At 47.1% G+C, this 27,453-nt stretch overlaps 1 protein-coding gene and 2 long non-coding RNA genes across 5 annotated transcripts in view; 2 read left to right on the plus strand and 1 right to left on the minus strand.

The window, feature by feature from the left end:
• LOC137422652 (uncharacterized) overlaps window positions 1-27,453 on the plus strand; it is a 1,758,619-nt gene that overhangs the window by 55,565 nt on the left and 1,675,601 nt on the right. The window lies entirely within an intron of this gene.
• On the plus strand, window positions 13,897-15,760 carry LOC144891018 (uncharacterized). The gene is made up of 2 exons (XR_013622651.1): window positions 13,897-14,688; window positions 14,917-15,760. It is a non-coding gene; the product is annotated as an uncharacterized LOC144891018 (long non-coding RNA).
• The window catches only part of LOC144888246 (tumor necrosis factor receptor superfamily member 6-like), a 44,041-nt gene continuing 32,512 nt past the window's right edge, over window positions 15,925-27,453 (minus strand). For all 3 annotated transcript variants that reach the window (XM_078773171.1, XM_078773173.1, XM_078773172.1), the window contains 3 exons: window positions 23,313-23,335; window positions 17,332-17,463; window positions 15,925-16,933 (listed from right to left, as the gene is read on the minus strand). In XM_078773171.1, the coding sequence (XP_078629297.1) occupies window positions 17,359-17,463; window positions 23,313-23,335 (128 nt within the window). In that variant the 3' untranslated portion in view covers window positions 15,925-16,933; window positions 17,332-17,358. The remainder of the gene's footprint in view (window positions 16,934-17,331; window positions 17,464-23,312; window positions 23,336-27,453) is intronic.

Here is a 27,453-nt window from a genome sequence, read left to right on the forward strand (position 1 = left end):
CTTAAAAAATTTTTAAATCCTTATATCCGAATCCATATTCAGATCTTCACCAAAATCTAATCTCTTTGTCCTTGTTAGACACCCAACCTGTCCACCAGGTTTCGTACAAATCCGTCCATAACTTTTTGCGATATCCTGTCGTTTTGAGATATCCTGTCGTTTATCGTTTTTGGCCGTATCTCTCAATGGTAAAGAATCACTTTAGAAATTTTAGTAGCCGAATCCGGATCTTCACCAAAATCTAATCATTTCGTCCTTGTGACATACGCTACATCTCTGCCAAATTTCGACTGAATCTGTCTTCAAATTTTTGAGATATTCTGTTCACAAACAAAGAAACAAAAAAAAAAACCAAAGAGACAGGGGTGAAAACATAACCTCAATCCACCTTTGGTGGCGGAGGTAATTAAATAGCAATTGCATAGTGCCTCACTGAATTGAGAAACCAAATATTTTAAAGGTCAAAAGGTCAATTAAACATCAAACTTCTAAAATCATCAATTTTTATCTGATTAGCCTGATAGTTAAACAGTACCTGTTTGCCTCACTACCGTTTGATTGATAAAATATTGCACGTCGCAGCACTATTAACCTAAAAGGTTACCAAGTTACCGTGGATGTTCATATTTGCGAGGATACGCTTCAGGTAGGATGTCAGTACAGCATTGATCTGTTCCATGGTGGTCGAGACATCTGGAGATAGTGTGACCATTAAAATATCCTCAACTGGGCTCGGATCTTCTGCAGACCCACTATCCATATGAACAACGTGGACAGAACCTTGCTGGGCCCACGAGGATACATATGACTATGATGTTTCAGGTAAGGCTGTGTTTCCAATAGGTTGACTCTACGTTGCATCAATCAAATAAGATAGGTCCCCTTTCGTTTTCTATACCAGCGGTGCGAGTGGTTTTCTATCCCGCAAGACTCAATTTTCCATGTGCTCCATCTCGGAGAAGAAGGGGGGAGGAGCCGCCGGATCACGGGCGTGGCACCACCTCGTCATCAAAGGTGGAGTCAGAGAGCCCTTACCAACCAACCATCCCCGAGGTGAGCCAGCCGGTAGGCGTGTCAGCGGAGTTGGCGGCTTGATATGGCCAAGGCCAATAAAAGGAACTGCGAGGGACTGCTTACGGAGATGAGTGAAGAGAGACGCGTGAGGAGGCCCATGAGAGAGGAGCACTGGAGAGATGCGTGAGGAGGCCCATGAGAGAGGAGCACTGGAGAGACGCGTGAGGAGGCCCATGAGAGAGGAGCACTGGAGAGATGCGTGAGGAGGCCCATGAGAGAGGAGCACTGGAGAGACGCGTGAGGAGGTCCATGAGAGAGGAGGGAGAGAGGAGCGAACATTACATATTCATTTTTGGCGCGAACATCCTTCGGCGTGTGAGAGTCGGCGCGCTCGTCGGCGATACCAACCGCGCTGCCTGCCGGGTTTTTTCGCCACTGAACCGGAGCGTGGACGTTCAAGCGGGACCTCGATGGCGTGCCGCGATCCCCGGACCTCCCTGCCCACCAGCTCGGTGGACCGTCTGCCCCTCATCCTTCCAGCCATTCCTGCCTGCAATTCCCATTCGTGTACGTGAGTTTGTTCTGTCTGTATTGTCCTGGGTTTAAGTAAGACTGTTTTAAGGTTTGTGCTGTGTCTTCTTCTTCTTCTTCTTCCTCTGTAAATTACTTTCGTTCCTGCTCTTCCTTTGGTTTGTTGTAAATAATTAATAAATACCTGTTCCTCCTTATTCTTTTGGTTTCATTCTCGTCCGATCGTCTTTGTCTTTTCCCCATTTGAGTACCTGTGGCACGATTTTGGCCGAACCGCTTTTAATCGGGTTTAGTCTCATCGTTAATGGCCCGCGCCACAGCTCGCTTCGCTCAGCGCAATCCATCCATTACGCTGCGGCCCGGGCGGGAGTATTTCCTCGCTTACCGGAAGGCGCTGGTACTTAGGTCATAGCAAGAATTGGCCTACTACCCTATTCAGCGCTGACCGGGAGTGGCGAGATACCCCCAGGACCGGTCGGACGGCCAGCTTAACAGGACAAGGGGATTAACCCCCCCACCCCTTGCTAACGGGAGTGCCGTCCCCCGGATCCGTAACAATTGGTGTCAGGAATGGGATCTGGAACCTGGGACTAAATTTTATTTAGACCAAATTTTGGACACCAATTGTGCTATTGGCCGTAACAATTGGTGTCGGGGAGTGGGATTTGAGGCCCGAACCAAATTTTTAAAACTAAAAATTTGGTCAAAATTACGAGCGGCCGAAATTTTGTGTAATATCCTAAATTAAAGTCGCGCCATGGATGATCAAGGTGATCGGGTGCCGGTAGGGGAGAATGAGGGGTTAGAGGCAACCCAGGACCCCAGGGAGGAATTGAGAGAGAGGGAGGAGGAGAGCGATGATGATGTGGTAGAGGGGGCTGCGGGCGCACAGGATGGCGGCGCCGTGCACGAGGTTGGAGGCGCACAAGATGGCGCCTCGCACGTGGTCGCGGCAGCCGAGCCCGCGATGCCAGAGTTCATGCAATTACTCCTGGCACAATTCCAAGCATTCCTGAAAGAAAAGGGGGATAGAGCCACCCGGGAAAGGAAAGAATTGGGAAATCTAATTGAAGGGTGTTGTAATAGAATGGGTGACCGCATACAAAAATGTGGGGAGAACATAGACCGCATGGCAGGCGGGAGGGGCGCATTTGTACGCGACGGGGTAACGCGGGTTGAGAAGCGTGGGTTGAGCGAGGTGCAGCAAAGCACAAGTAAGTGGACCGGGGTAGAAATCGCGACCCGGGGTATGGGGAAGCCGGCGACTGCCGAGGTAGAAAAGGAAATTTTATTCGGACCAGCGGTCGTCGAGGGAAAGAAAAAAGAAATTCAAATCGAATCAATCGAACCAACAATAGTGGAAATTGGGATTGGAGAGACGGACTTGGTAGAGCAACAGCGGGAGGAAAAGATGGAAAATGTGCAAAGTCCGTGCTCACATCACGATGCTGTGCTTAATAACTCCAATAAAGATTTGCAGGTGGTGTTGGAGCGAAGAAGAAGAATTGCCCAGGTGAGTCAGCCTGTATATTGTGCGGGGAGATTTTGGAGAAGGATGTTTGGCGAAAAAAGAATTTTTGCGAGCTTGGGGTCGCGATGGCACCCGGGCGCTCGTGAAAGGTCCGTAGCGAGAGGTACAAGTGCGAATGAATGCGACACAAAGAGTGAGTGTGTTACAGAGGGTGGAAGTAGGAATGAGTGTGATACAGAGTGTAAGAGTGAGAATGAATGCGACACAGGGAGTGAATTTTTTTTTTTTTTTTTTTTTTTTTTTTTTGGATACTGAATCGAGGCTCGTGAAAGAGCCAACATTTACTTCACAAACAAATCAACCAGACAAACAAAATACCCAAAAAGAGGGAGCGGAAGACAAGTTGGGGAGAGAAGGGGAAGCACACAAACACAACATCCGAGAGCAGGGAGATGTGTGGAAGGGAGAGGGCCTGGGGGGAGGAGGCATGGGAAGGGGGGGGGGGGGAGGGAGAAGTATAAAACACAAGGACACCAAGGACTTCCTGGACAGAAGTTGGTATTTCAAAAAAGTGGAATTGGGGTGAAATTAGCGGGGGTAGAAAAGATCAAGGTTTTGGATGGGGGAAGATAAGAGATGGTGGTGAACAGCTGTTTTAAAGACTTGGAGGGTGGAGTGGGATTGAAGAGAGTGAGGGAGTTTGTTCCAGAGGTGGGAGAAAAGAGGAATGAAGGAGTGAAGGTGAGCAGAGAGTCTTGATTTTGGCAGTTTAACCATAAGAGGGTTGCAGGCAGATCTTGTGCGACCTGTAGGAATATTTGCGGGACAGAGCCCAGAGAGAGCTGGGGGGGCAAGGACAGAGAGGAGTCGGTAGAAGACGGAAAGACCACCAACCTGCCTGCGGTGAGTGAGTGAGAGGCCCTTGGAGTTAGCTTCATCGCGGGAGATTCCAATGATTCTGAATGCTTTGGTTTCAACAGCGTGAAGGCGAGCTAGGTGTGAGGCAGGAGCACCAGCCCAGAGGGGAGAGCAGTATTCCATTGAGCTGCGGATGAAAGCCTTGTATGTGGTGAGGAGCTCAGGTGTGCCAAGGAAGGACTTCGCACGACGGAGGATGCCCAGTCGGCGACTGGCTTAGGAGGCCAGATTTGAAATGTGGTTGGTGTCGGGGAGTGGGATTTGAGGCCCGAACCAAATTTTTAAAACAAATTATAAGACCTGTGAATGCGGTACATTGGAGGGTATGTGTGAAACCGAGTGTACGGAGTGTGACCATGAGAGCGAGTTGGTTGTGGCGAGTGAGGTGGTGGTGGAACGTGTGCGAGAGTGTACGCCTGAGTTAGTGGGGGGCGTGTGCGGGAGGGTGCACTGAAGCGCGTGGTTGGGTGTGCAGAAGAGTGCACACCCGTGGTGGTTACGGAGTATGTAATGGGCGTGAGTGCACGCGAGGAGTGCGTGGAAGAGTGGTGTGTAACGGAGTGTGTGAGTGTACCGGAGAGTGGAACGGAAGAGTGTGCACGGAGAGGGAGTGCAGTGATAGAGTGCAGGGAGTGTGCGGACAGTGAGTGGTATGTAAGCGAGAGTGCGCTGGTGGAATGGACGGAGTGTGTGGAATGTATGAGAGGCGCTTAGACGCCGGGTTTTGTGAGTGTGAAAGGGGTAGCGTATGAATGTGAGCATGCAGAGAAAGCATCGACGTGGACCGGGGCAGCGCTTAGGCTGACGTTTAGCCGACGCGAGCACTCGATGTGCGGTGCTCTTTGTTTGCTGCGAGGACCGGCCGGGACCGTAGGTGCGTCGCTCCTGTTTGGGGCATCGTGCACGATTCGGGCCGGGCCCCGCACTGAATGGTCGGTGTCGCGTCAGAGCGGCGATCGGCGCGATTCCGGGGGAGAGGGGCCGGGTCGGACCTTCGCCCCCTAGTGGGGACGGGGCTCCGACCAGGCGAGCTTCGGTCGTCGGGCCGGAGACCGCAAGGCTCTGCGCCACGATGGGCCATGGAATCTCGGCCCGAGCATGCCGCCTCCCCAGAATCGTAAATGCCAGACGGACCCAACCTAGAGGAGACCAAACCACCCGAATGCATTGCTCGGTTTTGCGAAACCGAGCTGTGAACATGCAATGATGCACCGAGGCTCGAAGTTTAATGGACGATGGTAGGGATAGCAAATTTGATGGGCAATTTGATTGGCAAATTTGGATTGGCAAAAATTGGATGGGCAAAATTGATAATGAGGGATGTCCGATGTAGAGGGATGGTAAATCCACCATCCCTCACATCATCCGGGTGCATGAGCTATAGATTATGGGGTTGGGCAGTGTAAGCTCGCCGAGGGCGGGTTAGGATAAATTTATAGGGACCTAGAGATGACCATAGGTGACTGAGATTTAAGTAGTGACATTGTACAAGTAGTGGGGACGTAGAATAGCTTAGTTGGATTATAACGACGTGGTATGTGCAATAGTGTAAGGGATGACTGGGGATGCACTAAGTTAGAAGGGCACCAGCTAGTTAGATGATGCCGTTTGTGTGAGGATCTTTGTGTCGAGCAAATCAGGCAATGCTCGTGAATGGTGCCGTGTGTGTGAAGGAGGTGATGGAGCAGCGTATTGTGAAAAGTGTGAGGTGAGTGAGTTGTATTGAGCGAATGGTCCCGGAGGAAGGAGGGTGCAGGGAGCACCAGGTGTGATGGAACAGGTGTGCAAGTGAACAGGTGTATGGAGAATGGTTGAATGAAATGAATGGTCTGGGATACATGGAGTATGGAATGGATGGTGTGGAGTGAGTATGGTGGAAAATGTGGAGTGGAGTGGTTGGTGCGGAAGGAGTGGATGGGGAGGATGGACCCTTTTCACGAATACCCGGGGAGGGTAGTTTAAGAGTTAGGTAGAGGGTATAGGTAAATTGTGGTTGGATATTGGCATCTGTGGTGCGTGTGGTAGAATGGTGTTTGGATGGGTGCATTAGTGACGTGGAAATGGCTGGGCGTGTGGCCTGTTAGTGTGTATGGTTAAATGGGCACTCCGCCACTGTGAGGATGTCGGCCAGGTGAGGCCGCAGGTGGGCTCTGGGAGCCGGTAGAGTTGTGAATGGGGCCCGAGGATCCGGAGGACGGACCCGGGTAGCCCAGTGCCAGAGAGGGCACCGAGTGGGGAGAGCGCCAGAGGGCCTTCCCCAAGTAGATAGGTTAGGGTAAGGAGCAGGTAAGCTCGGAGGCAACTACAGTGGCGGAGGTGTGCAGGTGAGTAGACCTGCTGGGAGCGCCACACGACCCAGTCCTGAAATTGTGCAAAGGCACAGGGAGTTGAATCGGGGGTGTGAGACCCCAAATTGGTGAGCGCCATAGATGGTCAGTGGGAATTGGTTTTTAGAACCGCATAGAGTAAAGTGGCCAATGGTTTGGCAGGGAAAGACGCCGGGTAGAGTAAGAATGTTAAAGTCATTTAGAGGATAGTTAGGATGGAAATCTCCTCGCACCATCTACATCCACTCACCTGGGGCGATGACAGTGCTCCACACCATACCATGGTTTGTTTATTTTTGTTGCAAATGTTTTGGGATGTAAGTCGCATCATGACGTGGGTGTGACATTGTGCTGGTTGTTCCATCTCTTCCACCTTATGAGGAAGTGATGAGAGATTGGTTGATGGCAAATTTGAGAAATTGGGATTGTTGATGAATTTGGAATTAGGGGAGATATGGGGAGGATGAGACGTAGTGACGAATTTGTAAATGTGTAGAGTTTTGTAAATACAGGGTAAGGGGCGAGGGTAGAGTAGGTGACAGGTGGGGTGACGTACGATAGGGACGAGCTTTCTCCGCTCACTCTCCAGGCGTACCTCACCTCTGCATTGCCTTGTGTTGATGTGTACCCTTGCGCCCTTACCCATCGCTGACTCTGCTTTGTCTTCCTCCCCACCCATGGACCGTGCTCTCTGGGCACTGAGGGAAGGCGTGCGGGAGCCGCATCTGTGTGCCCGAGCTGCCGCTGCCAGCTGCCTGGACCGATGCACCACTTTATGGACCACACGACTTGCGGCCTAGCACCACCCTATGGACCACACGTTTGTGGCTAAGCACCACACCCATGTGGACCCCACGTTTTGGGGCCTGACCCCTCTGCTGGGACCGGCCCGGATGGCCAGAGAAAGATCTTCGCTTGCGGACCTCGGTGAGGTGGCACTAAGCCAAACAGGTGGACCACCCATAGTTGGCCCCTACTGGCCATAATTAAAAAACGGACGCGCTTGTGCTTGTGTTTTTTTTATACCACCAAATAGGCCGCAAGCCAAGAACATGAAGACACATGAAGAACGACCGCCCAGCAGAGGGAAGAAGAAAACAAGACCATCAGTTTGTTTTTATTGTGTTGAAATGACTGTAGCACTGGATGGTGCTTGATGGTGCTTGCTTATTGGTGCTTTGGTGCTTGCATGCTCGGGGATGCATTGCAATATCAATTCTGCATCCCCGGGCATGTGAGGGTGGTGTATCGGTGCAGTGCATGCTTTTCCTCCCTCCCGCAGGGTTCTTTTTGTTTCCCAAAAATTACAGGTCCTGGGTTTGCAATGTAAATACAAATAGTGTCTTGTAAATAATGTTCCCCACCGTAAATGTGTAGTTTGCGAATTAATTCCGTAATTCGGTTATTCTGTGGGTATGAATCTGTTAGGCAGGATGCAGCGTAGCAGGGGGACATACTTAATTGAGTTTTAAAACTGTCGCACTCAGGGTAAGGTTAATCGTAGAGGGGAACTACATTTGAGTGTCACATTAAGTTAAAGTTTTTTCGGCCCGGGACGTGCCTGGAGGAATGAGGGTGCTGTGTTGGGGATTTGAGAACCCTGCATGGTGTAAATTATTGTAAATCTACCCCTTTGTAAATAATTCTTTGTAAATACCTCCATTTCATTGTAAATTTCAGAGGTCGTCCCCCTAGTTAGTCCACATCGCAACACGTAGCGAACCATAGGCCCTTTTCATAGTTATTTCATTATTATGTGTTTCAGGTAAGGCTGTGTTTCCAATAGGTTGACTCTACGTTGCATCAATCAAATAAGATAGGTCCCCTTTCGTTTTCTATCCCAGCAAGTTCAGTAGACCCGCCCCAGCAAGTTCAGCCCGAGAGCAGACCGCAAGATGCTGAAAGAAGTCTCTAAGAACCCCAGAATGTCATCACGGGACCTACAGGTAGCTTTTGCCACTGTTGATGTCAAAGTGCACGGGTCTACCATTAGAAAGAGGCTGCACAAATTTGATCTACATGGGAGGTGTGCCAGGTGTGTCGCACCGACGAGTGGTTTTATATCCCGGCGGTGCGAGTGGTTTTCTATCCCGCAAGACGCCATTGCCCATGTGCTCCGTCTCGGAGAAGAAGGGGGGAGGAGCCGCCGGATCATGGGCGTGGCACCACCTCATCATCAAAGGTGGAGTCAGAGAGCCCTTACCAACTAACCATCGCCGAGGTGAGCAGGCCGGTAGGCGTGTCAGCGGAGTTGGCGGCTTGATACGGCCAAGGCCAATAAAAGGAACTGCGAGGGACTGCTTACGGAGATGAGTGAGGAGAGACGCGTGAGGAGGCCCATGAGAGAGGAGCACTGGAGAGACGCGTGAGGAGGCCCATGAGAGAGGAGCACTGGAGAGACGCGTGAGGAGGTCCGGGAGAGAGGAGCGAACATTACACAATCATTTTTGGCGCGAACATCCTTCGGCGTGTGAGAGTCGGCGCGCTCGTCGGCGATACCAACCGCGCTGCCTGCCGGGTTTTTTCGCCACTGAACCGGAGCGTGGACGTTCAAGCGGGACCTCGACGGCGTGCCGCGATCCCCGGACCTCCCTGCCCGCCAGCTCGGTGGACCGTCTGCCCCTCTCATCCTTCCAGCCATTCCTGCCTGCAATTCCCATTCGTGTACGTGAGTTTGTTCTGTCTGTATTGTCCTGGGTTTAAGTAAGACTGTTTTAAGGGTTGCGCTGTGTCTTCTTCTTCTTCTTCTTCCTCTGTAAATTAATTTCGTTCCTGCTCTTCCTTTGGTTTGTTGTAAATAATTAATAAATACCTGTTCCTCCCTATTCTTTTGGTTTCATTTTCCCCATTTGAGTACCTGTGGCGCGATTTTGGCCGAACCGCTTTTAATCGGGGTTAGTCTCATCGTTAACAGCCCGCGGCGCAGCTCGCTTCGCTCGGCGCAATCCATCCATTACGCTGCAGCTCGGGCGGGAGTATTTCCTCGCTTACCGGAAGGCGCTGGCACTTAGGTCATAGGAAGAATTGGCCTACTACCCTATTCAGCGCTGACCGGGAGTGGCGAGATATCCCCAGGACCGGTCGGATGGCCAGCTTAACAGGACAAGGGGATTAACCTCCCCTTGCTAACGGGAGTGCCGTCCCCCGGATCCGTAACAATATTATACCCATTATTGATCCAGATGAATGCTGAATACTTTTTTTTTTTTTTTTTTTTTTTCATACAAGATCGAGGCTCGTGAAAGAGCGAACATTAATCACACAGAAAGACAAACAAACACATACAACAAATAACATCGGGAGCGGTAGACAAGATGGGGAGAGAGGGGGAAGGACACAAACAAAACATTTGAGAGCAGGGACCGAGAGACATGGAGACATGGAGAGATCTGTGGGAGGGAGAGGGCTTTGGGGGGGGAAGCATGTGAAGGGGGGGGGGGGGGGGGGTGGGAGAGGTATAAACATATGGACACTGCCAGGACTTCCAGGAAGGAAGTTGGAATTTCAAACAAGGTGGATCTGGGGTGAATTAGTGGGGGTAGAAAAGATCAAGGTTTTGGATGGGGGAAGATAAGAGATGGTGGTGAACAGCTGTTTTAAAGACCTGGAGGGAGGAGTGGGATTGAAGGGAGTGTGGGAGTTTGTTCCAGAGGCGGGAGAAAAGAGGAATGAAAGAGTGAAGGTGAGCAGAGAGCCGAGATTTCGGCAGTTTAACCATCAGAGGGTTGCTGGCAGATCTTGTGTGACCTGTAGGAATATTTGGGGGACAGAGCACAGAGAGAGCTGGGGGAGCAAGGCCGGAGAGGAGTCGGTAGAAGACAGAAAGACCACCTACCTGCCTGCGGTGAGTGAGTGAAAGGCCCTCAGAGATAGCTTCATCGCGGGAGATTCCAATGATTTTGAAAGCTTTGGATTCAACAGCGTGAAGCCGAGCAAGGTGTGAGGCAGGAGCACCAGCCCATAGGGGAGAACAGTATTCCATTGAGCTGCGGATGAAAGCCTTGTATGTGGTGAGGAGCTCAGGTGTGCCGAGGAAGGACTTCACACGACGGAGGATGCCCAGTCGGCGACTGGCTTTGGAGGCCAGCTTGGAAATGTGGTTTTCCCAAGAAAGATCATGGCAGATAGTGAGACCCAAAAGCTTGAGCGACAGAACTTCTTGGAGAGGATTGTTGAGAAAGTAGATGGGAGGGTTGTCCAGTCGAACTTTTCGGAGATACATAGTAAGAGAGTGAGATTTGTCAGGATTGAAAGACATGTTCCACTTGTTTGACCAGTCTGTGATTTTGTCCAGGTCTTCAGAGAGTGAGGAGGCTGCAGGCTGCCGATCTGAGGGAAGAGGAATGGAGCGGCAGAGAGTGGAGTCATCAGCAAAGAGATAGAGAGGATTTTCCAGAGAGTCGGAGAGATCATTGATAAAGAGTACTGATATTATATTTGCTGAATCCTTCCACAGGTATTGCTGGGGTTTGAATCTGATTAAACTTATGATTTGAGACATTGTTGCATCCTTGATTTTTACAACATACATATTTGTCAATGTTCCCACCACTCTCTTGTTCTTTGGTGATGAAACGATAACACTCTACCGGTACCATGTCATTGGTACGTGGGTGCAATGGGTATCAAAAGCTTGCATGAGTTCAGCTGCGGTGCGTTCATCTTCAGTTGTGTCCAATGGCATGGTGCGATAGATCTTCTTACCTTCTGTGCCAATCAGGTGGAGAATCAACTTCAACTTCCTCTCTTCTGACTGATCATGCATCATTGCAAGGTCCAAGTATAATTCCAACCCCCCACGTCTGCAGCAAGTTTGCAACATGCAAATCAAGTTTTATGGCGATTGTATATTCATAGTCATTGACATTGCTGCTCGTGCACTTGTCGCTGATCCCATCCTTTGTGTTACCTCCATAGCATAGGCCGAGCTGTCGTGTCTGGCCCCTCAAACATCTTCTGTTAACTGATGGCACAGTCGTAATCACGATCGGCAGTGATCACTGATCACCCTTACACCACTGAGTTGTGACGTACGATTCTCTCACTTCTTGCAAGCAGAGGTCAAGAACAGAGATCGGTGTATCTTTCAGGCTTTAATGCTACAGGTCCTGCCAGAACCTTTCACAATCATCGCCATTCCCGCCAGTGCGGATGTGCGCATGCGCACCTGCCTCATGGACTGTACAACATCCTAATACTGTAACAAAGAGTGAGACCCAGGAGTTTGATTGACTGAACTCCCTCAAGAGAAATGTTAAAAAACTACTGCTCAAAATTCACTATAGTCAAGAGGATCAGCAGTAGTCCGAGCAGCGATGCAGTCTGCCAGGTGTTTAGGTCCGTCTTCTCGGAGCACAGCATACCTGATCGTGTTGTAACAGACAATGGGCCACACTCTGCATCCAAAACGTTTGCCAACATCGCTGAGAAATGGGGATTTGACAATGTTACCTCCAGTCCTCACTTCCCATCCTCGAACTTTAAGTTCAGATAGTCAAGAACATTCTCGTCAAAGCAAAACTTGCTGGTGTGGATCCATTCATGGCTCTTCTGATCCTGCGCTCCACACCTATTGATCACTCCCTTCCATCACCTTCTGAACTACTAAACCAACGCACTCTCAAGACAAACATCCCGATGCGCATCCGCAACACTTATGCGCATTGATGATGGCGGGGGGAAGTGAGGGTAGGGGTGGGGTCAGGGGGGTGAGGGTGGGGGCGTGTTGGGGGGGGGGGTGGGTCTGCCGCCCCGAGCACGAAGCCACGAACATGGATGAAGCGCCAAATGACGTTTTCATGTCTAATTTCGTTGTCTACAAATTACAGTACAACAAACTCGTGAGAGTACGAGCCATAACTTTCAGAACCACGTTTTACATTTGAACTCTTTGCTACATATCGGTGTCATGTCGATGTTTACAAACTCTATCCATCCGGTTTAACATGTTTTGTGATGACAAATCACCTACGCACAGTAAACTAGAACGGGCACTCGGTAGAGCGCATACCTTCGCCGCAGCTACTGTTCTGTACTTGGTAAAAATACGATTTTGACCTTTTCGTGACCTTGACCTTGACCTTTGACCCGATTGCTCCCAAAATCTAATCAAATGTGTCCCGTATAATAACCAATCATCCCACCAAATTTCATGCAATTCGGTTGAATACTTTTTGAGTTATGCGAATAACATACACACACACACACAGACATACAAATAAATACACAGCGATCAAAACATAACCTTCCGCTTTTGCGAAGGTAATAAATCCGTGCTGGTAATTATGAGGTTACCGGATGTGTCGATCTCTTTTCTTATTCAATTGTTTTGTGCATCTTCAAACAAATGAGTTTATCCATTCTGTAATATGGAGATCGCCCATTGGCCAAGTGGATGGAGGGGTTGGATATAATTGTTTGATAAATTCATAATTAATGTCTATCAAACAATATTACATAACAATTACATGTCTATCAAATTCAGATATTCTGTACAATACAAGTCCAGGTAGCCCAATATCAGTGTCAGGTTAGTTTTTTAACTTCCTTGTCCACCTCTTTTCCTTTCGACGTCTTGGATTGGAATCCCCACTTTAATATCGTTTCACCCTCTTTATAATGTGTGCAGCCATCCAAGGAACCTGTAATTGTAAACAGTGCTCTTTTTTATTTGTTCTCTTTCACGAGTAGAGTTTCCTTCAGCCTGGCCTGAGTGCACACACGAGATAGGCCATGATGTATGACATATGGTGAGGACAGACATGTGATGGAGGGTCTGGACATAAGAGCAAACATAGTGAAAGGAGTGTTGGCCTGGCAGGATGGCCTTGAGACACACACAATCTCCTCTTAAGTTGTCTAGTTTGGGTTTGAATCCCAACCCAGCTATAAACGGTCATACTGGTGCTTCGCAGGTGGGGTGATTCATCAATGTGTGTGCCCATCCCTCGAATGGATGTTTAACCAGGCATCCCGTTTGCCAGCATGAGTTGGCCGACGTTAAAGATCCCACGGTGTTCTTCTTCAAAAAGAGTAGGAGAGCTGAGCCTGCTGGGGAAATCAGAAACAGTTCCCCTTCACACTGTGTATGTTCGTGAATATGTGGTGAGCAGTTCTAACTACATTTTCCCTGCATATATTATTTACACACAAGCGAAGATTTGTTAGGGTTAGGGTTTGATCTGTTCTTAGGCGCCATGACAGCACATGGCGTGACAGTGCAAGGGGCAACATTTTTTTTTTTCATGGCAATGAGTACAACGCCACGTTTTCAGGGGTAATTCCATCAAGCACTTCATGTTTACTCGAAGGTGGGTGAGATCAAATGAAGGCAAACTATGAAATTGAAAAAAAAAAAAAATTACCAAAAAGTTAGAGATTGCTGACGTGCGAAAGTATAGACTGAAGAGAACATTAAGTACGTGGTTCACAATTGGCAGTCCGTGGTCATTTATCGGTGACCTTTGTCAGTCCCTGTTGAGAAAAAGGTGAAGAACCACTGCTTTAATGGAAGATTAACAACAAAAGCCATTTTTTATCAGGGCAACTCCAATCATTCAGAGACTAGGCGTAGGCACAACCACGCTCGCCAGGGGCGCTGCAGTCGATCGTGACACGCATTCGCATCAGCGGTAATGGCGGCCATTTTTTTTAACATGTGCCGGTTGCAACTTTGTTTTAAATGAAGCTCGTCACCATTGTCGGTGAGTATGACTAATAAATCGAATGTCAACTGTTTAAAAACCTTTCTCCCAAACTCCCATGAGCCTCCGACCCCAAACATCCGGATTTGAAAATGGCTGCCGGGAGGGAGAAAACTGGGGTAGGCGACAATTGTTGAAATACTGTCATATTTTGAAAAGTAGCATGAAAACAATTAATACCAGCATAAACTAGAATAATTTCCGGTTCTGTTAGTGTAATTTTTGCCGGTGGATGGGAATGGTCAGCAGGAGAAACCCGCGGTACAAAATCGGGTTTCGCTCGCCGTGGGTGCCATGTTGATTTATGTGTTCCGACAGTGGTCATTCTAATCCATTGAAATCTCGCACAAGCGCAAGCCATCCGCTCCCTTTCTTTGTTTAATCATAAAAATATGTTCGTTATTGAAACTTTTGATGACTTTGGGGTCCATTATTTGGCCGATTTTCAAACTTGATTAATATCAAGAAAGATCACGTGACCACTTGTTGGTAAACAAGACCATGTGCTTTGGACCACGTGCTACTACATAGCCGTTCAACACACACCTACAGTGTAGACTATATGGCATGCATTTTATTCATTTTGTCATCTTTAATACCAGCAGGTCACTTCCCTGTTATGTCTGGCTTTAGCCAGAGTGCAGCCAGCACAGCAGACCAATAGTGTCATGTGTCAACTGATCCACCAGCGGAAGTCTAGTACCCAATTCTGGGAGGACCTCAGGTTTGTACATTGAGTATGAATTGTTGAACACTATTCAGTCTGTTGTCACAAGACTCATCTTTGGCAAGAACTAGGAAGGTTAATAATCACAATTGATAACAAAATAAGTGACTACAATTTTGCTGTTCCAGTTGTCACCAGATTGCATGGTATTTTAACCCTGATTCCCAGATACAAAATGTCAAGTGTATGGAATAACCCCTACTCAGACTAATAATATAATTTCAGACAAGGAATTTGCTCGTCACGTCACCTCGTCACGTCAGAACTGCTCCCAGAGAGCCTGCAGGCATCAATCAGCATACCTGGACAGACGAAGACGGTGTAGACGTATGCTACCAGGGCTTAGTCCAGAAATCCAAGCGCAAAGGGACAGTCCTCACCATATCCTACTGGAAGATGGAAGAAACCATTGATGACTGTGTGGACTTTGATGTTCAGTTCAAACAATTTGTCACAGACATCTTGTTCAAGGAGCTGGAGTTTGTGTGAGATTGCTACAGCAGTGTGTGTGGGGTTACGGACCAACCATCAGTTTGACTTTGGAAACATGAATTTCAGGTGTAGCTTCAGGTTTGCCTATGACCTTGACAAAACCAGGTCAAGGTCATATTAACATAATCTTTGATCTGTTGATTATTGACAGTATATGGACATAGCAATAGACTGTACAATCCTGTATTATACCTGTTATACTGTGTAGTTCTGAAATTGTGCCGTTTGGAGCAAAATAGTGGCATTTTTGCATGCTTGACCTTGAAAAATATAGGTCAAGGTCACTGATAATTAAACCTTGGCAACTAAAAACATTGTACATTAGACTTTAATAACCTAAACATGCTAAATACTTCATAAGGTACATGTAGCTGTGAATATTATGAACAAAGATGTATAGTTTCCAATATTTCGGCAATATCGCTATTGCGTAACTCGGGTTTGACCTTGAGAAATCCAGGTCAAGGTCGTACACAAGGTCAATGATTTTATTACCAAAATGCTCCTTACAAATTTTCGAAAATGCTGATATATGGTTTTACATGGTTGTCTTCATTAATAAATGCAGCAGATTGAACTCTATGTCTATTTTTTTAATTTATTATGTAATCATCCTTGAATTTGGACACAATCAATTACATCACTAATGTATTAGACAATAGGTACACTTAACGAGCTATATTCGAGTCTTAAAAGTTGAATATCTCGGAGACTAATTGAGATTTTTATTCAGAGACGAAGTAATTTCATGTGTGAGTTTAATCGGTAAACGGGGAGGGGGAACAAAAGGACATCAAAATATTTTATTTATGCAGTTTATTCACAAAGATACCGGATGAAGGGAATCTACTATTGTTCCATTGAAGTAATGAAGTCGCATCATTTACAATGCGCAGATGTCCGGTGGGTCCCTGCTGGGTAAACATAAATAGGCGAATACTGTCTGTGTTTGTCGCCCAATGTAACACGGAAATACTCCTCAGAGAAAATAAATAAAATAAGCACAAGTTGCTTCAAATGAATCCAAACCTATGGCAAATTTACGATAGAAAAAAACAAAGTTGGCCATAAGAGGCAGTATCTTCACACATATAATGTGCAGATAGCGAGTAGCAGACACACAACCCAGACAGAAGCCCACCTTGATAGCGAGTAGCAGATACACAACCCAGACAGAAGCCCACCTTGATAGCGAGTAGCAGACACACAACCCAGACAGAAGCCCACCTTGATAGCGAGTAGCAGACACACAACCCAGACAGAAGCCCACCTTGATAGCGAGTAGCAGACACACAACCCAGACAGAAGCCCACCTTGATAGCGAGTAGCAGACACACAACCCAGACAGAAGCCCACCTTGATAGCGAGTAGTAGACACACAACCCTGACGTACCTTCTTGGCACAATTCCTCTAAGTTATAAAAAAAAAAACTATAAAAAAACCTTTTTCAGTCCAGATGTTAAAACCTTTGGTCCTGAAGAGAGATTCATTACTCGGGTCTGGTAGTGGCAATGGAGGTCCTTGTGAAACCTCCCGCCCTACAACTCTCCCACCCCCAAATCACTTCATTCAATGATGTGTGAAACTTATCCTCTCCAACCAATAATTAAAAATAATCCTCAAGGATCTCTGTTTCTGTTGTGATTGTAATCTGCCCGAAGTTGTGGGATCGGTGGTCACTTGGGCTGAATGGATGGAGTTGTCTTTTTCTTGTTTTCTTACATTCCTTGTACTTCCTTGTATGCATCCCTACAAAGACAAAACAATCGATGTTTGTCAAAACAACACAGTATAAGCTTGTAATGCTAATTGGACACCAATGTGTTCTGGAAATGTACATTTTTTAGTCGAAATGAAAAAGTGAAGTCTTTTCTGAAAGCAGTCGAGAAGTCCTCCAATCATGGAAGAGTGACATGAAAGGGGGTAGAAGGTGACAGATCGACAATGGAAGAATGGGACAATAGACAAACAATAAGGGGATGAATGAGCATCAGTAGGGACGAGAAGGAAATAGAGGAACCTTCGAAAGGGGATCTGTTTAGCAAAGTTAAAAGATTAATTTAGGATGTGATCATGAAATAAATAATTGCAGAGATCGATGGACAAAACACATGAAACTTTAGCCTTCTTTATACGCATTGACTTACTCTTTACTTCCATTGACAAGAAAATGTTCACGAGTTTAGGAAGACAACTACAGGAAGTCTGTCAGGTTCTTCGTCAGTCTTGATAGCATCTTGTTTGCTGGAACGACCATGTTTGTTAAACCTGAAACGAGCCTGAACAGGTAAATCGGGTTTTGGGTGAGTTAAGAATAACAGATCAGAGTTCATTTTATTCTCAAACTCTCTAAGCAAAATCGCATTGTACAATAAAGATTATTGATAGGACGTAGAATGTTTCAGGTAATTTTAAGCATAAATGTGTCAACACAAACGTGAAAAAACTTTCCCTCCAGCTAATTAGAACAGGCCACAGCACGAACATGTTTGATTGAATGAGCAAACAAAATCACTTTTACCAGCGTGCCGTCCCGTCCCTGCTTACCCAGCGTGCCGTCCCGTCCCTGATTCCCCAGTGTGCCGTCCCGTCCCTGCTTACCCAGCGTGCCGTCCCGTCCCTGATTCCCCAGCGTGCCGTCCCGTCCCTGCTTACCCAGCGTGCCGTCCCGTCCCTGATTCCCCAGCGTGCCGTCCCGTCCCTGCTTACCTAGTGTGCCGTCCCATCCCTGATTCCCCAGTGTGCCGTCCCGTCCCTGCTTACCCAGCGTGCCGTCCCGTCCCTGATTCCCCAGCGTGCCGTCCCGTCCCTGCTTACCTAGTGTGCCGTCCCATCCCTGATTCCCCAGTGTGCCGTCCCGTCCCTGCTTCCCCCAGCATGCTGCCCCGTCCCTGCTTACCCAGTGTGCTGTCCCGTCCCTGCTTCCCCAGCGTGCCGTCCCGTCCATGCTTCCCCAGCGTGCCGTCCCGTCCCTGCTTCCCCAGCATGCCGTCCCGTCCCTGATTCCCCAGCGTGCCGTCCCGTCCCTGCTTCCCCAGCGTGCCGTCCCGTCCCTGCTTCCCCCAGCATGCCGCCCCATCCCTGCTTACCCAGCGTGCTGTCCCGTCCCTGCTTCCCCAGCGTGCCGTCCCGTCCATGCTTCCCCAGCGTGCCGCCCGGGTCCCTGCTTCCCCAGCGTGCCTCCCCGTCCCTGCTTCCCCCAGCATGCCGCCCCGCCCCTGCTTCCCGAGCATGCCGTCCCGTCCCTGCTTCCCCAGCGTGCCGTCCCGTCCCTGCTTCCCCAGCGTGCCGTCCCGTCCCTGCTTCCCCAGCGTGCCGTCCCATCCCGTCCCTGCTTCCCCAGCGAGCCGTCCCTGCTTCCCCCAGTGTGCCGCCCCGTCCCTGCTTCCCCAGCGTGCCGTCCCGTCCCTGCTTCCCCCAGTGTGCCGCCCCGTCCCTGCCGCCCCATCACTGCTTCCCCAGCGTGCCGTCCCGTCCCTGCTTCCCCCAGTGTGCCGCCCCGTCCCTGCCGCCCCATCCCTGCTTCCCCAGTGTGCCGCCCCACCTCCTCCCCTCTTTCACGTCCTTGTCAACAGCACTTCTCTTGCACTCTGGACCTCAAAAATCCTAGGTTTTCACTACAATTTGACAAATCTCTCAACCCAAGCTGCAATTGTACACCTGATATTATCTCCCCAACAGAATCCTTCCTCCCACAAGATGTCCACGATTTATCGGTGTTTATCCCTGGGTATTGTCTCTTCAGGTTCAACAGGTTAACCCCGTTCTGGTAACGGATTTGCAGTTTGTCACTAACTCAATTCCCCACTGTGGTACCACAGCTGTAGTTGACTCTCCTGTTGAGAAGGCGGAAAGCCTCAATTCAGCTTTGCTTTGAAATCTTGCATACCTGAGCCCCCACTCCCTACATATTCCCTGCCCTCACCTCCCGTACCCTGGACGCTGTCTTTCACACTGAAGGTGGAGAGGTGTCTGGCAAACCTCGACTCTGATTATGCAACATGCCCAGAAGACATCAGTGCATGCATCCTAAAAATCTGCTCTGCTGCTCTTGTTCATTCTTTGTTAATTTTCTCTGCCCGGAAGTTTGCCAAAAACATCGCAGTAATGGAACCTTTTAACTATAGGCCTATTAGCTTGCTTCCAATCATAAGCTACGTCATGGAATCTAGCATTGCAATTGGCATCAAAGCCTTCCTTTTCTCCAACTGTCTGATCTCAGATCATCATTATTGTTTCCGACCCTATCATTCTACCCCGAACATGATGCTTCTACACTCCCACCAATGGATGAAAATCCTCAATCACAGACGTGAGAGCAATGCCGGCTCTCTGGACATATTTCGAGCATTTCATAGTCTGGCACCCTACCCTGATCTCCAAACTCTCTGCGTCTGGTGTGCAAGGCCATCTCCTCCAATGCATTACTGACTTCTTCCACTCGCAGAGTATACCACTTAAGAAGATCCTCTGTTCTCACACATTCTCCCGCGTGAAGGATAGAGTTCCCTAAGGTGCCAATTTTCCCAATCTGGAGCCCAGTCCTCTTCCTCCCCTTCATGATCTTTTATTCCCTCGAAAATCCTGTGGCATCAGCTCCTGGACAATCCTGCTTTTGATCGACTCTTGGCCATATCATTTCTCATCCTTCAGACAGCATGCAGAAGCCTCTTCCCTCCCCACAGACCTTGATACAATCAGGAGCTGGATCAACACTTGGAATACCATTCAACCGAGGCATTTTCCTCACACTCACCCTGTTGTTGTTTTTTTGTTTGTTTGTTTTTTTGTATACTCCTGAAGAGGCTCCTGGACAATCCTGCTTTTGATCGACTCTTGGCCATATCATTTCTCATCCTTCAGACAGCATGCAGAAGCCTCTTCCCTCCCCACAGACCTTGATACAATCAGGAGCTGGATCAACACTTGGAATACCATTCAACCGAGGCATTTTCCTCACACTCACCCTGTTGTTGTTTTTTTGTTTGTTTGTTTTTTTGTATACATAATCGAGGCTCGTGAAAGAGCTAACATTTATCACACAAACAAATCAAACAGACAAACAAAAAAAATGTGTATAAAAAGGGGAGCGGTAGACAAGATGGGGAGAGAAGGGGAAGCACATAAACACAACATTTGTGAGGGACATCGGGAATGTGTGGGAGGGAGAGGGCTTGGAGGGAGGCGGCGTGGGAAGGGGGTGGGGGGGGGGTGGCAGATATATAAACACAAGGACACCAAGGACTTCCAGGAAAGAAGTTGGTATTTCAAAAAAAGAGGATTTGGGGTGAAATTAGCAGGGGTAGAACAGATCAAGGTTTTGGGTGGGGGAAGATAAGAGATGGTGATGAACAGCTGCTTTAAAGACCTGAGGGAGGAGTGGGATTGAAGGGAGTGGGGGAGTTTGTTCCAGAGGCGGGAGAAAAGAGAAATGAAAGGGTGAAGGTGAGCAGAGAGTCTTGATTTTGGCAGTTTAACCAGAAGAGGGTTGCAGGCAGATCTTGTGCGACCTTTAGGAATATTTGGGGGACAGAGCCCAGAGAGAGCTGGAGGAGCAAGGCCGGAGAGGAGTAGGTAGAAGACAGAAAGACCACCAACCTGCCTGCGATGAGTGAGTGAAAGGCCCTTGGAGTTAGCTTCATCGCGGGAGATTCCAATGATTCTGAACGCTTTGGTTTCAACAGCGTGAGACGAGCTAGGTGTGAGGGAGCAGCACCAGCCCAGAGGGGAGAGCAGTATTCCATTGAGCTGCGGATGAAAGCCTTCTATGTGGTGAGGAGCTCAGGTGTGCCAAGGAAGGACTTTGCACGACCCAGGATGCCCAGTCGGCGACTGGCTTTGGAGGCCAGATTTGAAATGTGGTTTTTCCAGGAAAGATCATGGCAGATAGTGAGACCCAAAAGCTTGAGTGACAGAACTTCTTGGAGAGGATTATTCAGAAAGTGGATGGGAGGGTTGTCCAGTCGGTTTTTTCAGAGAGACATCGTAAGAGAGTGAGATTTGTCAGGATTCAAAGACATCTTCCACTTGTTTGCCCAGTCAGTGATTTTGTCCAGGTCTGCAGAGAGTGAGGAGGCTGCAGACTGCCGATCTGAGGGATGAGGAATGGAGCGGCAGAGAGTGGAGTCATCAGCAAAGAGATAGAGAGGATTTTCAAGATAGTCGGAGAGATCATTGATGAAGACCAGAAAAAGCACAGGGCCCAGAACACTGCCTTGGGGAACTCCAGCCTGAACAGGAAGAGGAGATGAGAGAAACCCATTCAGGGCCACACGTTGACTACGACTAGAGAGGAAGTCCGCCAGCCATGCATGGAGATTTCCAATGGATACCAAAGGAGGAGGGTTTGGTGAGCAGAGCGGGGTGCCAGACCGTATCGAAAGCACGTGATATATCGAGGGAGACAGCTCTAATTTCCTGTTTGGCATTGAGGACCTCCATCCATTGTTGAGACAGCAGAAGCAGCATGTCCAGAGTGGAGTGACCTGGTCTGAAACCAAATTGATGATCAGAGATCAAGCCATTGGAGAAGAGGAAAGATTTCATATCCGAAGCAATGATGGATTCCATGACTTTGCTGATAATTGGGAGAAGGCTGATTGTTCTGTAGTGACTAGGATCTGTTACTAGGAAAGTTACTGAAAAGTAACTTGTTACTCTGAAAGGACCATCTGACAAACCCTCACATCTACTTCAGAAACAAACCACTTCAAGATGTTTAGTGAAACTTTTGGGACTCACCATCATAGTCAGGTTCACTATGTTAACAAATATAATTTCGTTCAAAATTTTGGTAGATAAGCAAAACGATACATTTTTGGAATATTCAGAGCATGAGGAATCCAAAAATTAATGTTTACATTTGCGTAGACACCTTTGCGAAAATGACACTCAGGACAGTGATGAAGATAGTCAGGTTCACTATGTTAACAAATATAATTTCTTTCAAAATTTTGGGATTAGCAAACCTGTACATTTTTGGAATCTTCAGAGCATGGAGAATCTGAAAATCAATGTTGGCATTTGCACAGACACCTGCATGGCCGCCATTTTGGATTTTGAAAATGGCCGCCATAAAATACATATTTTGCGCGATCTCGGCTTCTAGTCAACCTAGAGACTTAATTAAATATGGTAATCCTATGTTTTCTGGGTCAAGGAATCCAATAAAGGCCTCAAAATAGTGCTCAGGATTATAGAAAAGCAACAAACAAAGGTAATTGAAAACCATTGTCTTTATATTTGTGATATAACTGTATTACATAATACATGATATTGCAAGTCCTTTGAAGTTATAGGTTGTTATAGGAAGTTATAGGTAGTATCAGATTGAACTATAAGTCCTATACACAGGATCTACGAGGTCTATACCGTTCAGGAATATGCTTTTACAGATCTTCATCACTGTCCTGAGTGTCATTTTCGCAAAGGTGTCTACGCAAATGTAAACATTAATTTTTGGATTCCTCATGCTCTGAATATTCCAAAAATGTATAGTTTTGCTAATCTACCAAAATTTTGAACGAAAAAACATAGTGAATCTGACTATCAGTCATGATGTTTTCTTGGGCAGATCATATGACCAATATTACCTCTGAAGCCAACTGCTGATTGGGCATCCTCCATCGTGCATTCTTTCCTTGGCCAATCTCAACTTTTGATAACCTAGAAGGCCTGAATTCACAGCTTGGAGTACAGCTCTCCCCTTTGGGCTGGCCCCCATGTCTCAACTTTCCCTTGTTGATAACATCATACATGGATAAAGTTATATAATATTTTTTACCTTTTGCGGAAGAAACGGGGCTGATTCACAAAGAACTCACATTAAATCATGTAATTTACCAATACCAAGTGTTTGTCATGAAGATGAGAGAATTAAAAACTTCACAATTAAAAACACAAGTTTGAATTAACCCCCAGAAACATAATGTATCACAGATTTGTTCATTCTTTGAAATTATACAGTGAGTTGCTGCACATTTATGGTGAATTTAAAACCCCGTACAAAGATATCATCCATCGCTGTACCAAATTAATTAAGTTTTACAAATTTCATAAATACAGAAAAATAAGCCATGAAAGTGAAGATTTCAAATAACATAATGGGGGGAAATGATTCCAGACCTACCCATGGACAAAAGTATCGTTTCACTGAAATGAGAAGAAAAGAATGAAGTTTAAAAAGGAATTTTTCACATTCCTTGCACAGAAAGCATCATCATTCTCAAACCCGTCACCTCCTTCCAAGGATGATTTTATTCATCAAATCACATCACATCAGGAAGAGATTACAGATTATTTTAAAAACTCCATTCACACTCGGTTGACATTTCCCTGTAAAATAACAAAACTTTAAGCGAAGTCCAGGCACGAACCACATGAGTCCATGACTATCAAAAACAAAGTGATCCATTCGGCTCGATGTACAAATTAAACTTCTTTGTGATTGTCCACATTGAGGGTGAAGCTTTTATTTGGGAGAAATAGTGATTTTTTTTTTTTAACTGTCACTTTAAAATGTTTTTCCAAAGATCTTGCAAGTTAATTGTGGTGCTTGTCGTGCACACGTGTTTTTTTCTGATATTGAGTCGAGTGAAGTTGAGTTGGTGGTGGTGGTGGTTATGCTTTGAGATGGTTGTTTGTTTTGTCACGCCGGCTGATTGAGCTGGTTCACAAAGGCAAGGTGATCAAGTCGAGACATTTATATACAATTTTTATGTTAATGCAACAGTGAGGTTTGGTGGTAAAAAGGCAACAACCTCGAAGTGGGACAATGGGGCCTACAGTTGGACACAACAAGGAAGTGAATGAACAATCGGGAAAAGAAGAGGGGGGATTATATTTTATATTTACCTGATTTATATATTTTTACTTTTGCTATTTCTGCAATTTGATCAACGATTGTAAATTCATGGAGTGAGTACTTGTAGATATTTTCGATTAAATAACCTTTTTGAAATAATTACCCCGCACACGCGAGGCAAAAAGCGGAGTTAAGCAATTGGTTCATGTCCGTCCATCTGTCTGTCTACAAACGTCAGTTTATGATCGAGGAACAACTTATTTCATTTTAATGGTATATTTTGAACACAAATCGAACTAGAACGCCACTCAGTAGAGCGCATACTCCCGCCGTGGGTCAAGTTGGAATAGTACGATTTCACAAAAGTTTGAGGGAGTAGTTCAGTGACAACACAAGACAAGACAACACAAGACAGACACTGCACAGATATATATATATATATATATATATATATATATATATATATATATATATATTGTTGCGGTTTTGAGTTTGTACAATGAGTTTAATAAAGGTTAAAATTTCCCCCTCATAGTTAGTCACACAAGCAACATGTAGCCTCGCGATAGTATAGTTATGTCTTAGTATTTGTAAGCTTAGTCCTTTTCCTATGTTAGTTCTGCATTGAGTAGAGCCAGGAGAATAGGCCCTACTTCTACCGACTTTCCAGCTACCCTAGCCTCATGCCCCTTTGCGCTAACTTTGGTTCATTTTGGGCAAGTTAACACGAGGCAGGCGAGGAAGGTCGGGGCGGAGCCGAAGGCGGAGCAGCAGAAGCGCTGACGATAAGCACGAGCCGCCAATCAGGGCTCAGAGGTGGTGGCGGCGGCGTTGCATCACAGGGCATGGTGAGAAGGTTCGAGAGGGTTCCAGAATGTTCGGGGGCGTAGCTATATAACCCGCTGCACAAAGCCCTCGAAAGGACTTGCGTCAGGAACTTGCACTCGATAGGACTCACGTCAGGAACTTGCACTCGATAGGACTTGCGTCAGGAACTTGCACTCGATAGGACTTGCGTCAGGAACTTGCACTCGATAGGACTGAAGCGGAGGACTTGCAGCGAAAGACTTGATGAGCAAAGAACTCGCGCGCACTGGCCAGCCTGGAAGGACGGAGGAAGAGGAGTTGTGAGCGTCCGAGAGCTGCACAAGATACGCGGGCGAAGCCCGACGCGCATGAACCAAAAGACGCGCTATTAATACGTGACGCTCGGTTGAGTTTGAGGCCGATCACTATACAGTGCATTAGGTCGCGTGAGTGAGGAAAACGGCTGTGTAATCGCCAGCCCGCCATATATATAGAGTCCCGCCATTTGCCGTTCCGCCTCATCATCTGCCTTGTTCGAGAGACGCGCTACGAGGTTCCTGCCATCACCTGCTGCCATCTTCGCGGGACGTGCTGGGGCCGTGGAGAGCCGGACGGGGGCCGTCTCTGGACGACCACGTCGACGCGTTGGCTGAACATCTACCCATCTGCAATTCCCTGTGTGAGTGTGATGGGCCCGTTGTCTGGAAAATAAGCTAAGATTGACTAAGGCTGCTCTGTGTCTCTGCGTCCCTGATCATTGTAAATACATGTGGGAATAATTAAACCTGTGTTCTTCCTTTCTTCCATTCAATCGTTTCTGTGGTTTCTTCATTGGCTAAGCGTGGTACGAATGGGATCGCTCAAATCGGGTTCCACTAACTAAGACTGCATGGACCACGTGGTACTCAATCCGCTCAGCGTACTCAAACCACACGTGGCTCGTGTGAGGCTTCCTTCCTCGCTTCCAGGGCGGCGCAGGGAATTAGGTACGAGCGAGAAGTGGTCCTGAGACCCTACTCTGCGTTTGTTCAGAAGGGACGTATCAAGCCCCGGGTCCGCCAAGCCCAGCAAGAACAAGGGGATTAATCCCCCCTTGGTAAGGGGAAGAAGGGCGGCGTAGAACCATAACATATATATATATATATATATATATATATATATATATATATATATATATATATATATATATATATATATATATATATATATATATATATACAGTGGAACCTTGACTTACGAGTTTAATTCGTTCTGTGACCGAGCTCGTAACTCAATTTGCTCGTTTCTCAAATCAAATTTCCCCATTAAAATGCATTGAAATGCTATTAATCCGTTCCAGCCCGCCAAAAACCACACCAATTTTTTTTTAAATATACAGTATATATAAAAATATCTCGCACTTTATATTTCACCTGTATGCAGCATACAAGTTGGCAGGATGGCCTGGACAGGAGGTACGCACACTTGACTCTAAACTGTCCAGCCTGGGTTTGAATCCCGACCCAGCTATAACCTGTCATGGGTGAATCACAGGCAGGGTGATTCATCAATGTGTGTACCGCTAAACTGGGCGCCCCGTTTGCGTCCCATTAGTTGTTGGATGTTAAAGATCTCACCGTGTTTTCCACAAAGAGAAGGCGAGCTATCGCCGGCACTCTGAACAAGTTGTGGCCTGGCATGCTCTTCTCCTCTGCCGTTATATACGTCCTCCTCGGCATCTTTTTCCAGAAGAGCCCTGTCTCGTCACAGTTGAAGATTTGCTGGGGGATGTATCGTTCGGCTTCTATCAGTTCGGCAAAAGTTATAATAAAATCTTCAGCTGCCTTCACATCCGCCTCACCAAGTCGACAACACGCACACCTCGCTCATGTTTTTCGACGATTGCGTGTTTTATATCCAAGCACATCATCCTCTCTTCCCTTGGCACTCATACGCGATATACGGCAGAGATACTTGCACGGCAAGATAACCACGTGACCGGAACCCACCTGGTGGCGGGTAGCGTAAGCTCGTAACTCAGATCTCGGCTCGCATCTCAAAGCAATAAACCGCCCGAGCGACGGCTCGTATCTCGGAAAACTCGTAAGTTGGTGCACTCGTAAGTCAAGGTTCCACTGTATATATATATATATATATATATATATAGTCACGTGAAAAAGTAAGTACACCCCATGTAAAGTTTTGACTATTTCAACATACAGCTATTTGATCTTCATTTCAACAATATTGATAGATAAAGGTGATATAATATAACAAATATCATGAAACATTTACATTTTGTAGTCCATTGTATAATTTAAATAAACATAAATGCAAATTTTACATCTGGAAAAAGTAAGTACACCCTTGGCTCTAATAGGTGGTATATAGGTTCCTCAAGTAGGTGTTTCTTATAACTGTCTACCAGTCTCTGACATCGACTGGGAGAAATTTTTTCCCACTCCATGCAGAATTCTTTCAGCTGTGCAATGTTTGAGGGGTTTCTTGCATGCACAGCTCATTTCAAATCCCCCCACAACATCTCGATAGGATTTAGATCCGGGCTTTAACTTGGCCATTCCAGAACCCTCCATTTCTTTCTTTTCAGCCATTCCTTGGTGGATTTACTGGTATGTTTAGGGTCATTGTCATGTTGCAAGGTCCACCTTCGGTTGAGCTT

This window comes from Myxine glutinosa, chromosome 2 (genome assembly GCF_964187855.1).
Source record: "Myxine glutinosa chromosome 2, kmMyxGlut1.1, whole genome shotgun sequence".
NCBI classification, from domain to species: domain Eukaryota; kingdom Metazoa; phylum Chordata; class Myxini; order Myxiniformes; family Myxinidae; genus Myxine; species Myxine glutinosa.